Genomic DNA, 14009 nt, shown 5'->3' on the forward strand with positions numbered 1-14009 from the left:
CCTGTTTTCAAAGAGTCTGCTTGCTGCTTTGTGTGCTTTGTGAAGGAGATTTGAATCCAAGACAGAACCAAAAAAAAAAAGCTACCATGGGTGAGTCAGTGCTATTGTTTTGTTTTATAGACGGAATTATCTCTTAGCTGTATTGTTTGCTGGAATCGGGGTTTGGTCATAAAATACAAAGTAAATAGCGAAATGAAGACAACACTGAGTTGCTTTGTGTCTGCTTCAAGTGCTGTTAATTTGATAGGTATTTTAAGTTGACATTCTCTCCTCTATCCACTCACCCCAACCGGTCGAGGCAGAAGGCCGCCCACCAAGAGCCGGGGTCTGTCGGAGGTTTCTTCCGTTAAAGGGAGTTTTTCCTCCCCACTGTCGCCAAGTGCTTGCTCAAGGGGGATTTGTTGGGTTTTCCCTATGTAATAATATTGATAACAGTAAGGTCTAGACCTTAGTTTGTAAAGTGTCCTGAGATGACTTTTGTTGTGATTTTGCGCTATACAAATAAAATTTGATTTATTTGATTTGATACACTATAAATCACCTCTTTGATGTCCATGGTTATCTTCAGGGGTACCCAGCACTCCATACAATTATCAACTTAAATGGTTGTGCTTAAAAACAGTTTTGCATTTTGTAAAATACTTTGTTATATTCTGTTTGCGTGCAGACGCAAATAAAAAAGAAATAAAAGATACATTTGAAACTTTCTATGATAACATGACTAGGCTGGATATTCTAACACGAGCACAGACGTTTGGTAGTCATATTTTAGATGTGAAATACGTATATAAGTCATTTAGACACACAATTAGTATCTGACTGCAAAAACCTCAAATTCGCTTTTTTTTCCTCGTTATCAAAAACACCTGGCATCAAACGATAAGCCAAAACCGCTCAACACAATGTCCACTTACTGCGAACTGAAGCTTGCACCACATCGTGCATCGTTGCATTTTCTTGCTCACTTTTCAATCTGATTGTATACAAAGCAGTCATGGCCTTTCTAGCTGCAGTTTTTGATTTAAAGCATGCCTCTCACAAGGATGTGCAAAACTTCCAGCACAAGTGAAGGCACCTTTTGCGTCAGGTGAACCGCGTGACTTTGCATTTAGTACGCTGCCGCCATCTCGTGGGAACTTGTCTTATTACAGCACACCTTTGTCGTATCCGTCCAGTTTGGACCTAGCAGGTAGCCGTAGGAAGGAGGAAGCGTCGCCCTAGCAACATACGGAGTTTGCGTTAACGTTAATAAAGTGTGCCAGGATTCTTCTAAACTGAATGAAACAACCACTCCTTTAAATTTTAATTTACCAGCTAAGTGAAGCGCTGATGGCCACAAACAACCCGTCAATGTTTCTTCTCACAGTAAACGGACAAATTGAGGGAGCGAACGTGAGTGGTGCTTCTGAGATTTAGCCTAGCCGCTAATTTCAATTAGCATTAGCAACTCTCGTAGCATTTTACAGGTAGGAAACTAATGTCTTGCTGTTTGCCGTTGTATTTTAGTTTCCAGAGTTTGACAACCTGTACTGCAAATACTGTTTTGTCTACGGTCACGACTGGGTTCCCTCGTCGGTGAGTAGCTGGCGGATGAAGAATATTTCTTTTATCAAAGTGTGTGTCAGTATTGAGGCACTAAAGTCCAAGACGCATTTAAGTGTTGTAAGTTTGGTTAATCGATGATTTGCTGAGGTTGTCTATCAAGTAAAAATGTAGCTTATTCCCAAATGAGAAATTGTGACGTTTTTCTGTCCTTGTAAATGAATAAATTTGGGTATTGGTCTGTTGGTAAGACCAAAGCAACCTGAAGATGTCAGCTTGGGCTCTCGGTGTTTGTGGTGAACATCAGTCAGTTTCTTACATTTACTTACGTTTTGTTATAAAATTGCAGGGAATGTTTTTAAGGTGCAGTCACGGTGCTGTTGTTCTGTTATTGTTAGCTCTGATGTAAAGAAGCTATTAATCATATTATCATAATCATTCCCAAGGAACACATTTTATGGTATTCAGTGAATGTGTAACATGCAGCCTTTACAAAAGAAAGTTAAAATGGCATCTGGTTATCATCTAACTAACTGGTCTTTGTGTCTGTCTGTTTCTCTGTAGGGGCTGGAGGAAGGCATCACTCAAATAACCTGTAAAGGCATTCAGTCATCACACAAATTAATATGGAACTTCCCACTGGAAACAACATTTAAGAGCACAAACCCATCTGGATGTGAGCATTACACATCACACACACACACACACACACAGGCATACAAACCACACATGGTTGTTAGTTGTTGCCTTCATTTACACATGAATAGATAGAAGTCACTGAAGTATGACTGATACAGAGTACTACATCAGATTCTCCTCTTCATTTCCAGGGCCTCAGCTTGTGATGAGTGTTTATGGTCCAGATGCATTTGGCAACGACGTCATCCGGGGCTACGGCGCAACGCACATCCCCTTCACACCTGGACAGTCAGTATTACCTTCATTGACTTCTTTTTTTTTTTTTTTAACACCTACCCACGGCAGCATTTTCAGTAGTACTAATACTTGTTTTCAATGATTAGTTCACATCCTTGCCTGAAGCATGTGGCTATTAATTGTTTCCCCTCAAAAGAACTAAAATTGAACTTAGTGAGGAACTGTGTGATTTTTTTTTTTGTGTGTGTGTGTTAATTTTCTGTAATTTGTTCTTATTTCCCAGACACACACGAACCATCCCCATGTTTGTTCCTGAGCCCTCATGGAGGCTTCAGAAATTCACCAGGTGAGATGTGTGACCAGTCCTGTATGAGTTCAGTTCTCCCTCAGCAGCTGTGACGCTATGCCTGATGGGGCCAGTCTGAGTGTTGTCAAATATTTACTGCTCATCTTTGTGTGTTTGTGTCTTATTGAAGATAAAGCCTTCTGTGGTGAGAATACTCCCTATCAGTAGGTGTTGTTTGCCAGCTGCATTTACCAGTGCATGGAAGGACACGTGCAAATGTTTTTTGTTTTTTTTCCTTTTTTTAAGCTGGTTGTTGGGACGGCGGCCCGAGTACACAGACCCTAAAGTAGTGGCCCAGGGTGAAGGCAGAGAAGGTGTGTGTGCTTTTTTTCTTGGTAATTTATAACAGTAATGTGTGGCAATGACATCAAAGCACAGCGAACTCCTTGAACTAGCTGTTTCTGAGACGAGTCACTTAGAAGTGGTTTAATTTTAAGCTAACGACAACAACAGACCTGCATCCACTGGTGGTCTGCAGGCAGGGACGCACTGTTCTCTGCAATAAATAGATGTGGACAAGTGGATTTGAAGATAATTTGAAGTACTTCAATTCCCATTTAATTCTAATAGTACATTTTCAGTTAATTTATGCATTAACAGGCTTTTAATTACTGCACATAGTATCTGTTATGCAATAGAACAGATCTACAAACAATACAGTATCCTATAGTCCTATACTGTATGCTTCTCAGTTTTGAAAATAGTAGTTGCCTGGTATTTTACAGTGCGATATGTATCCTGATTATATTATTCGTGTTGCAGTGACTCGTGTTCGTTCCCAAGGTTTCGTCACCGTCTCCTTTCACATCATGACCAAAGACATGAAGAAGCTGGGCTACGACACAGGGCCGTCAGGTCCTGCAAACACACAGTCTGCCACATCCAGCTGGTCGACAGAAGGACAGCCATACAACATGTAATGACAAAAGACTGTTTTATAGACAACTAACTGGTGGGACTTCTTTTTTGCCCTCACAGATGCTTGGGCTCTACCAAAATAGAAGCACAACACTCAGGTTAGACTGTTTACACAACGCAAGTGGCAAGAATGCAAGGGAAACCTGTCTAATACTCAGTGTTTTATAGTAAAAATGTCACATTATTTGAATGAAACTTTTATTTGTTGTATTCAAGTATGAATATGAATAGTTAGTTTACTTAAAATGAACAGGACTACTTCAAATGATCACTAGCTGTTTGGACTCGTTCTTTAGGTAAAGTCTTGTGAAAACATCAGTTTAAACTCATGTTTAGGTAAAAAAAAAAACCAATACAAGGGGACAAACACTGAGATTACAGAGCTGAAGTGATACACACTTTATTTGAATGCAGCTACAGTTGTTGTCATCCAACATGGTGCGGCCTGCTGCGTTCATTTGTTTAGATGCAGTTAAAATGCCATAGTGACTTTTCCTACAAAAACCCATTACACAGAACAATAAGGTATACAGAAGAACAGTATGTTACAATAGTACAAATGATAAATTATATTATACAGTTATAATGCCAACAGGTTGAGCACATATCTGATAAAAAAAAAAGCAGCCTGCTCCCAGTACGAGAAGGGTAAATAGACATACATGGAAAGAAATAAACGGGCTTTTTATGAATATACAGACGGTCCATAAGATCAGTTAGTTCTTTTGAATACATAGGAACACACAGGCCACATTTTCACTGCACCACAGTCATGAGTTAAACTGCTGCAAGGTGTCAAGAAAGTGTACATCTGCAGTGTCCTCCGTCTGTCTGGGAGTGCTGAATCCGTTCAAGACAGAATGTTGTCTGTCTCTTCAATGCATCGATAACGCAACCTTCCACTTCTGCTGGAGTAAAGTTAAAGGTCAGGCTGCAGTGAAATCGAGGCCAGTGAGAAAGTGACACATCTTAACTAGAATATCATTTAGCACTTCAATAAACATGAGTTCATTAGCAAATCTAACTTTGCAAAACACATGAAGCGTTAAATCTTTTTTCTTTAACTTTTCTCATTTTGCATACGTTTAGTTGAGATTAAAAATATTTGCTGGTCTGCAGGTTAAGTGTCGCATCCATTCATGTAGGACCCGAAGCATAAAAATCATCCCCACCCTCGGCATCATCAAAATCATACATACAGTTGCAGCTGCCCCCTCTTTTGCCTGAGAGAAATGAAGGTCTGTATTTAGTGGAGATTTCAAGGGACTCGCGGTGTAGCTATTGTGCCGCAGTCGACCGGGAGAGGGCGCCAACTCACACAAAAGGAGAAAAGGAACACCTTTTCTATAGCATCTACATTGGCAGTGATATTAACATAAATGAAGAGAACAGAGCACAGTGACCCCAAGAGAAGAAGGGTCTATACACTAGTCGCAATTCACCTTTAGCTGTTATTTCATCAACCCACGTTTGTCAGCATATAAAGGAGCAAGATGCTCAGCCTGCAATCTGTAAATGTGCTGACATTCAGCCAAGAATGACACTTTCTTACACAAACTCAAGAAAAAAAAAAAGCTCTGAAAATTAATAAGTATAACAACAGAGTTTCTGCAATCATGAACATCCAAAAACAGAAAAATATCTGTGACATGTAATCCTACTGTTCAAACTACTCACGGCATGCTTAGAAATCAGTCACTCTGACTTTGGTAACAGTTGTGCTTCTAAAATTAAAAGAAATACACAACCTTCCCACAGGGTGAAACAACTAGAGTGACAGAAAAAGAAAGAAAGATGATACTGTGTTATAGAAGATGATACATTGCTTAGCTAGTACACAGCTCCAACACAAAGAAAGGCTTGGCTATGGATTTACATCTAATGAGTAAATAAAAGTAACTAACAAAATTAACAACCACTTGTTTACATGACATGTCTGCGCTGCTTCAGAACTCCCTGTACTATCAACACAATGATCCTGGAACAACCCTGTGTGAGTGTGTGTGTCCACCTTGTAACGTTCTTCTCAAAAGATTAGCCACAGTAAATCCAAACAGAGGTAAACTCTCTTCTCGATGCCAAGTGGCTGACGTGCCCTTTAAACCCGGAGCTTGCTTTTGTCGCAACCGTATCATCATAGTAACACTCCCTGATGCACATACACACACACAAACACACACACACACACGCTCTCTCTCTCTCTCTCTCTTAAGGCTGCAGAGGCCTGCATTGTGCCTTGCTTTGACCTGCATTTCAGAAACTAACTTGAGCAAATTCTGTTACCACTTAACAGAACCTCAAATGGTAAAACTTGCGCATTAAAATACATTTGAAAGCTAAACATTTCTGCCATGCAAACTACATGCACACAACCCACCCTCTTCCCTTTGACCCTAAAAACCAACTAAATAGAAAAACTGTCCCATGATGCCTCACTGCATCCATATGTTCAGAGAGCAAAATACTGATAGCATCACAGTTCATGTCTTTTTTCTCTAAACACACACTGGAGGGGGGATTCACTCACAAACATTAATAACATGTAGCTGTTAGTATCTGGGCATTAACAGTACACCAGCGCATGAGTGTGTACACACACGCAAACAAATCATGTCTACGCATCTTTTCAACCCCTCAGACAAGGGGTTCATCTCCTTTGATAAGTGTTTGTTGTTAATCCAGTGAGTCCTGGACGTCAAAGTTCATGTGGAAGGTCAGGAAAAGGTAACCGGTGACAGGAAATGACCGGACGAGAGTTGTGACTGAGCGGTACCGAGAGCTGAGGCAGCGTGTGTCGTCTCGGCCTTTTTCACAGCTAGCCTCCCTCCCTAAGCTAAGGTGTAGTGGTGAGCCCAACAGTCGCAGAAAGAAAATAAAAGCAAAAAATTGTGCAAAATCCCTGCTTAGTAACACACACATACACACAGAGTATAAACATCTGACCATCTCTCATCCAGTGTGCGTAGGTAAAACCCACTGGAATATACACAGTGTAAAAGTACTGAGATGTGCGCTCTCACACACACACACTCGCCAGCTGACAGGGCTTATAAAAGATTAGTTCTAGTGAAGAGAGAAAATCCTGGCATTAGTAGAGTCAGACTCTGGTGTCTCTCCACCACAGAAGAAGAGAAGAGCAGTCCTAAGTGAAGAAGGAAGAGGAGGCGAGTAAAGGAGCAGGACAGGGAGGTGAGACTGGGCCCTGTCCTGCCTCTGTGAAGAAACTAAGTACCTCTGCTACTCTGTAAGTCTGGAGACAGATGCCAGCTATTTGTGGTTATCAACATCATCATCAGATCAGTATGAACAACACAGGACTAGGCAGCTTGGAGCACAGAGACAGAGAGAGGTAAAAGGTGTGGTAAAACAGGGGGAGGCTGGGCTGGGACTACAACCTGGGGAAGGGTTGGTTATAAAAGAATAAATGGGACAAGACATTTACTTGTTCATTATGAAGCTTCTTTATGAGCCAAAGTGGAAGAGAGAGACAGCATGGGGTGGCGGGGCAGGGGGTAACTCTAGGTCAAGTTCTCTGGCTGTCACCCCCTCACAAAAGGAAGGGGTTGGTCGTTCCAGTGGGCTGTGTCCCGGCCTGAGGGGGCATGCTCATCAGGGGCTGGGGCATGGACATGGAGGCCGAGATTCCTGCACTTGTCCCCACACCTCCGACTGTGCCTACTCCCATTCCAGGCATTGAACGGCCCATAGGAGCCATCCCTGCCAGGGGGACCATGGTGATGGGCTGAGCAGGCAAGGAGGAGATGGCCGTGGGCTCTGCCATGGTGCCAAAGCCAGGGGGCATGGGGCTGACTCGCATTTGGTTGAGGGTTGGGGGAGCTGGTTGGCTCACCTGGAAGGGGTTGGCTTGGGTTGCTGGAGCAGAGCCACCTGAGTGAAGACAGACATGAGACAAAATGCAAATGTTAATGGGCACACAGATTCCATTACAGCATACAGTACATGCCGAGTTAGACCATACAACGCTAAACAGAAATCCACAAATACTGGGTTTAGAATAGATTAACTAGAACCTGCCTGGAGGTGGGTATTTAACCAACTGTTGTGTGCTTCCGTCATCATTCATCTCTTTCCACTGAGTTTACAGTGACCAGGGCAGGGTCAATGATTCAGCATTAAAGTGCGCAGATGGGTGTGTCCACGCCTCTAGGCTCATCATCACATGTTAACCAGTGTGTTGTCTTGCTTAAAAAAGCCTCTTACCTACATTTATGGATTAAAAACTATTTCAAAAACTGTCTTCTTGTCACCTCCCCACCTGTTGAAGCCAAGAACGGGTTGACGACTGGTGGGGGCTGAGCTGGTTTGGTCACCAGAGAGTCCAGATTGACCAGGGCAGCATTGGGACCCAAGAAGGACTCTGGAGTCTTTCTAGTTGGGTTCATGGCGAAAGAAGCGGATGTGGAGGTGGGCAGGGGATCAAAGATGTCGAGGCTGCTGCTGCTAGCAAGGCTGGCTTGGGAGGGGATAGAGGAAGCTATGCCCCCATCACCTGGGGAGCAAAGAGCAGAAACAATAAATGCATGTCACTGGCATAAGCATAACAAACTGCTGGAACATGATGCATACATGAGCAGCCATATTTTGAGATAAAAAGAGTGGACACATCTGTTTCAAATTATATTTCTGCCTCTTTCAGCTGCCATTTCTTCAGTTTCTGGAGGTCACCAACCGCCTTGTCCACATGAACATGAGCACAAACTATCACATTTACCGTGAAATAAAAATGACTTGATACAAAATAAAATGAACAGAAGATATTACTATGAGAGGACATCAGAGGCAGACAGCCTGGTCGTTTGGGGCTTTTTTTAAAGCAACAGTCAGACCAGACCACAGATTGGAAGACATTCATTAATACACTCAGACATGGACACACACACACACAACCCCACACACATGCAGCAAAGCCAAAAGAGGCTCACGATAAGACAGCAGAGTGTTAACACCCCATAAATCCAGTAGAAGAGCCGATTCAAAAAGTAACTATACAGAAGGTCGCCTCTTTAAGATCGGTGCCGTTTTTGTTCTCTACATACGTTTACATGGGGCGACAAGGCGGCTCAGTGCAGGAGCAGAGAAGTTTCCTTTTTGGGAAAAGTAACTTGGTACGTCTCTGTGTTCCTTCTCACCTCGTCCTTGGCTGTATCAGTGGTGTTCGTGTTGAGCTGCAGCAACAGTCTGAAACAAATGTCACCCTCCCACAGCCAGGGGCTGAAACACTCAGACCTGTGCCAAGCTGTTCACTGGAACCCTCTCACACACAAATGGGTTTAATTCTAAATTTTGGAACATTTATTGTTGGTTGCACCAGGCAAGATTTAAAAGGCATGACTGCAGATTTCAAAGTGATTCCATAAGCTGAGTGACCCAGGTCTAATGTGTTTACAGTAGCAAACACAAATAAGCGGCATCAGATTACACCATGGTGACATGGGACCAGACCTGAGCAAAGCAGCTATTTTTCCACTGTTCAATATAATTACTGCAGCATTTGATCACATTTGCAGAGAAACATCATCAACAATGGTTCTACCACCGGCTTTGCTCTGGTCTGATGATGCTCACACACAAAGACAAGACATGAGAGCCTGTACCCTACAGAAACAATATCTGCAGACAGGCTTCTTTTCAGACACCGAGGAAAAACAACACAGACTCCGTGTCATTAGAAAGACGAAGACAAGGGTGAGTACCAGTGGGGACAGAGGAGGAGGAGCGCAGGCTGTCAAACTCTGAGAAGTCCTCTTTGGACGTACCATTAGATGACCTGAACATGTCAAAGCTACCTGAAAGGGGACAAGCACACACACACACACACACACACAAAATGACAAACATATAATAGATACAGAGACAAGTGGAAACAGAAAACAAAAGTATGAATGAGTATGGATGTTTTGGTAAACTAACAGACAAACAATAGCCAAGTGAAAGCACGCAGATGTGCATGAGCACATTTTACTGGGTGCATGAGCTGCTTTTGACACAGCTGTTGATTCTCTGAGACACTAGCTAGTCACTGATTAGATATCTTTTCATTTCTTCAAAGAGAGAGATGTCAAAGAGCCAAACAATGATAAATACTAAACACTTCTCCAAATATCTGTCACACTCATATACGCACGTCCCAGATAACATTAACTTATTAGACAGAGGGACAGCTGTGCTGGTGAAGAGCTACTACTGCCTATGAACAAAACTGATAAAAGCTCGTGTGTCACCTGTGTTAGAAGTCTTAGGGCGGGCGGCTGCAGAACTCCAGGGGTCAGAGGCAGGCATGGAGTTTGGTGCCCAGGGATCATTGCCCTTCATGGGTGGGACAGAAGGGGGAGTGCCCCATGGGTCCACTGGGGCAGCTGGCTTAGGGGAGGAACCTAGGGAAAGTGGGAGAGGATAAGTGTGTGTCGGGGGGACAGAACCAAGCAGCAGCAAGAGGAGAAAGGTAACATAAGATAAATAAAAGAAGTTTCAGGCTAGTTCTGATAGCAAGCATGTATGTGACCCAATATAAAACTACTGCTCAACCCTCCCCATTCACTTGAAAATGTACATCTGGTACTCCCCCTCTGTCTCCTTCCCCTCACTCCTTGCATTCACAGTTTCTTTCACTAACATCCTCCCCCCCTCCCCCCCGTCTCTGCGCAGTAATGCTGCTGGGCCAGTGGAGCAACATTCCTAGATAAGAGTCACAGTGCTAAGAGCTGCAGGTGGAGAGCAGAAACCATATACACACAGACTCTAAAAACAAATCCTTTGATATGCCCATTGAGTGTGTATACCATAGGGCTGCCAGGGGTCTGCTGATGCAGCAGCAGCCCTGGCCCCTGTGCCCCAGGGGTCAGCACTGGCACCGGGCTCTGGAACATCCATCAGATCCATCAAAGATGACTGTGGCTGGAAAGACACCGAGAAAACGGGTTACAAAGGCCAAGAGACTGGAGACAGGAAAGCAAGAGAAGGAAGGACGCAGACAGAAGAGTAAGAGTGAGGAATGGAAGGGTAAATACAGAGGGAACGGATGAGGAGAAAAATGTTTCAGCCATTTCCCTCTATAGTACAAACACTATTCAGACACACTGATAATGGTCATATCACTATGTACCAAGATACAACACGAGCCATCATCATGCAGCCATGATTCTTCAGACGTCCGTCAGCCAGCTATTCAGGCAGAATGATAACAAGCAAAATGGGCAGTCTGCTGCCAGTTAGTGGCTTCATTACTGCTACTGAAGGACAGCATGGTTATGTCTGTGTGTATTTTACCTCTTTCTTCTTCTTGACCACTTTTCCTGAGTCTGGGCCTTTCTTACTCTCCTCCAAAGCCATCTGTAGTCTCAGGTCATCCCCTCTGCGTAGGCGCTCTTCCTAATCACACACAGTGCAAAGATTTGTGCTGGTCATACAACAATAGCTTTAGTAGTGGTAAAAATCATTTGCATCCTGCTTCTCAGACTACTACCATTTTTCATTTCTTAGTGAGTAATTATACCAGATGAATATGCACAACGGCCATCAAAGTGCACCCACTTTTTTTTTTTTTATGTTCATACATGTGTGAAACTCAATGCTTTTTTTGAGGTTCAGGAATTAAGAGGAACGTAGCACATACCTGCTCTGCAGCCTCTCTGCTCATGGCCAGAGCCAGCTGGAGCTGTAGCTCCTCCTCTCCACTGGTCTGAGGTCTGGCTTGCTCCAGCTCTGAACCCGGATTGGGTGATGTTGCTAGGGGACACATACAGAACATATGTTAGCATCACTGCCACATGAGACTAGCTCACATAATTACACTGAAAAGCTGCGTCAGAAATGTTTTTGCCCTACTTATCCAAAGCCAACCACTGTTACAGTAAATACAATGGCAAATACTAATTAAGTGTGTGTGTGTGTGTGGGAGTGGAATTGGACGTCAGTGAGGGACAACAGGTCAAAAAATAAAAATAAGAGCCCACATGACACACAAGCCACTATCTGCCATTACAAAAGCCAAGAGTGTCATCATGTACGTTTCAGTTAGGAAACAGCAGTTTCTGTGGAAACCTTGGTGTAGGAGGTGATGACAAAACAATGACATCACTCCATCAGCCATTACAGCTCTTGATTGATCTATATATTGTCACTCCTTCGGTTTCATCACTTCTCAGCAGTCCAGCTTGGTGCAGTGTTGTCTGTGTGTGAATGTTGTGGGAGTACAATGTGGTTTGCAAATCAATTTTTTTCCTCAGCATCAATGTTTTGCTGGGGGCTTTGACCAGTCCCCTCAGACTTCCACACTGTTCTTGCTCCTCAGCTTTCTGTCTGCCTCATTTTCTTCTCTCCGTCTGTGGTTCAAACAACACCTGGCCAGCCACAACATGCTCTGCTGCTGATGTAAACATGTGCATGTGCACATGCACTCACACAAAACTCACTATAAAATAATGATCATGTATACAATATTACAGTATTATAATTATTCTAAATGCAAATGGTTAGAGGAAGACATCTAGGTGCAGAGAGAAAACAACAACAGACACAAACAAGATGTGGGGAAACAATGATGGTTAGTTTCACTGACATATTTAACTCTGAAACCTCACACTTTGACTAACATCCTCCTGCCCTGTCAAGATGTCAACAGGCACAAGATGTCAGATCAGCAGGGTTTTTTTAATAAACATAGCAAACATGTGGTATCAAATGTCTCCATGATGAGGACATGTTATATGTTCTTCTAACAGTAACAAATGCTTGGCCTGTCTGGAAATAGCTGAACTGCTGCCAGATTGAAATGTAATAATCTGGGCCTCATATAACAACATATAAAGCCTAGTGATCATTAGGAATCAGTATAACAGCCTACTGTCATAACAGCTCATCATTACAACCAAATAATAACATCATATTCTTAATAATCAATACATCTTCTTGGTCCACATCTCTTCTTCTCCCTCCTTGACCTATTGCTCACTTTTCCTTTAAATTACACATAAACCAAGAACTGCCTTCTTTCACCTGCGCAATATCACCAAAATCAGGTCCATGATCTCTAAGTGGTGCTGAAAAACTGGTCCATTCATTTGTTACCTCCAGGCTGGACTACTGTAACTCTTTACTATCAGGATGTCCCAATAGTTCCCTAAAAAGCCTCCAGTTAATCCAAAATGCTGCAGCCAGAGTACTGACAGGATCTAGCAAGAGAGATCATATCAAGCTCCTCTCCTGTGGAACCAACTCCCAGTCTCAGTTAGGGAGGCAGATGCCCTCTCTACCTTTAAGATTAGACTTTCCTTTTTTGATAAAGCTTATAGTTGGGGCTGGGCTCAGGTGACCCTGAACCTTCCCTTGGTTATTCTGCTATAGGGCTCCCTCCAACGATTCTCTGAGCTCCTCTCTCCGTGCATCTACAGTATATACCACCATTACGTGTCACTAACGGTGTCTCCTCTCTCCCGTAGTGTGTCCTCTCTCTCTCTCTCTCTGTACTTTTGTGCGAGTGGCCCTGGCTCTACGTTTCTGATGAGCAGTCACCAGCCACATCATCCTGACCAGCGTTGACTTTATTGTTGGGTTTGTTGCTTTTCTTCTTTTCTCTCTCCTCTATCCTCTCACCCCAACCAGTCGAGGCAGAAGGCCGCCCACCAAGAGCCGGAGTCTGTCAGAGGTTTCTTCTGATAAAGAGGGTTTTTCCTCCCCACTGTCACCAGGTGCTGCTCAGGGGGATTTGTGGCATTTTCCTCTATAATAATAAGGTCTAGTCCTGACTTTGTAAAGTGTCCTGAGATGACTCGTTATGATTTGGCACTATGCAAATAACCCAGAACTGAATCGAATATATCCCTGCAGAACATGCTGGAACGACAGTTACGTGTGAAGAACATCCAGCCATTCAAAAAAAGCACACGTCTCAGCAAGGCACTAAATGTGCAGCAGGCGGTCTGCTTCTAAACTGACAGACAAAATGCTGTCTCTCTTCTGTAGTCCCTGGTGTTCTTCCTTCTTATTTGTTATCCATGTATTATGTTCTCCCATCAAAAGGAATATTTTCTTTGAGTTAACTTTAAATCTATCCAAAAATAACTGGAAAGCAAAAGCTTCAACAATAGTTTTCCCAACCACAGAGGCTAAAGGGAGACTAAACTGGCAACACAACAACAAGCAGTGCAACGCTTTAATAGTCGCAAGTCAGAAAGACAAATAAACACAACTCGAAGCCAACTAAGACACACCAGTTTCTTGCCCACCACTGTGGGAATAGACCATATACGGACAATCAGTTTCTTGGCATTCCTCACAGACACGGCTCTCTGCCTGCTAGCAGACGTGC

At 43.2% G+C, this 14009-nt stretch overlaps 3 protein-coding genes across 10 annotated transcripts in view; 1 reads left to right on the forward strand and 2 right to left on the reverse strand.

Moving 5' to 3' along the window:
• cacna1ha (calcium channel, voltage-dependent, T type, alpha 1H subunit a) overlaps positions 1–1065 on the reverse strand; it is a 148670-nt gene extending 147605 nt beyond the window's left edge. Inside the window, 1 exon segment of the mRNA XM_020597813.1 lies at positions 915–1065. The gene's annotated coding sequence lies outside the window, so the exon portion shown is untranslated.
• Positions 1066–1206: 141 nt separating this feature from the next.
• On the forward strand, positions 1207–4305 carry b9d1 (B9 protein domain 1). 2 transcript variants are annotated; one of them, XM_020597777.1, is made up of 8 exons: positions 1207–1392; positions 1507–1575; positions 2107–2218; positions 2373–2469; positions 2702–2764; positions 3011–3078; positions 3527–3619; positions 3743–4305. In XM_020597777.1, the coding sequence occupies exons 1-8, from the start codon at positions 1330–1332 to the stop codon at positions 3763–3765; spliced, it is 588 nt and encodes a 195-aa protein (XP_020453433.1). In that variant the 5' UTR covers positions 1207–1329; the 3' UTR covers positions 3766–4305. The 2 variants fall into 2 exon arrangements, with proteins under 2 accessions (XP_020453433.1, XP_020453432.1); XM_020597776.1 differs by having other exon boundaries at positions 1210–1392; positions 3527–4305.
• Positions 4306–7119: 2814 nt separating this feature from the next.
• The window catches only part of epn2 (epsin 2), an 18470-nt gene continuing 11580 nt past the window's right edge, over positions 7120–14009 (reverse strand). For 5 of the 7 annotated variants that reach the window (XM_020597771.1, XM_020597769.1, XM_020597768.1 and 2 more), the window contains exons 4-10: positions 11316–11428; positions 10970–11071; positions 10483–10597; positions 9925–10077; positions 9397–9489; positions 7959–8192; positions 7120–7570 (exon numbers count right to left, since the gene is read on the reverse strand). In XM_020597771.1, the coding sequence (XP_020453427.1) occupies positions 7230–7570; positions 7959–8192; positions 9397–9489; positions 9925–10077; positions 10483–10597; positions 10970–11071; positions 11316–11428 (1151 nt within the window). In that variant the 3' untranslated portion in view covers positions 7120–7229. The remainder of the gene's footprint in view (positions 7571–7958; positions 8193–9396; positions 9490–9924; positions 10078–10482; positions 10598–10969; positions 11072–11315; positions 11429–14009) is intronic. The other 2 variants (XM_020597773.1, XM_020597774.1) reach the window with 2 other exon arrangements.

Source organism: Monopterus albus, unplaced genomic scaffold (assembly GCF_001952655.1).
Source record: "Monopterus albus unplaced genomic scaffold, M_albus_1.0 scaffold35.1, whole genome shotgun sequence".
Lineage (NCBI taxonomy): Eukaryota > Metazoa > Chordata > Actinopteri > Synbranchiformes > Synbranchidae > Monopterus > Monopterus albus.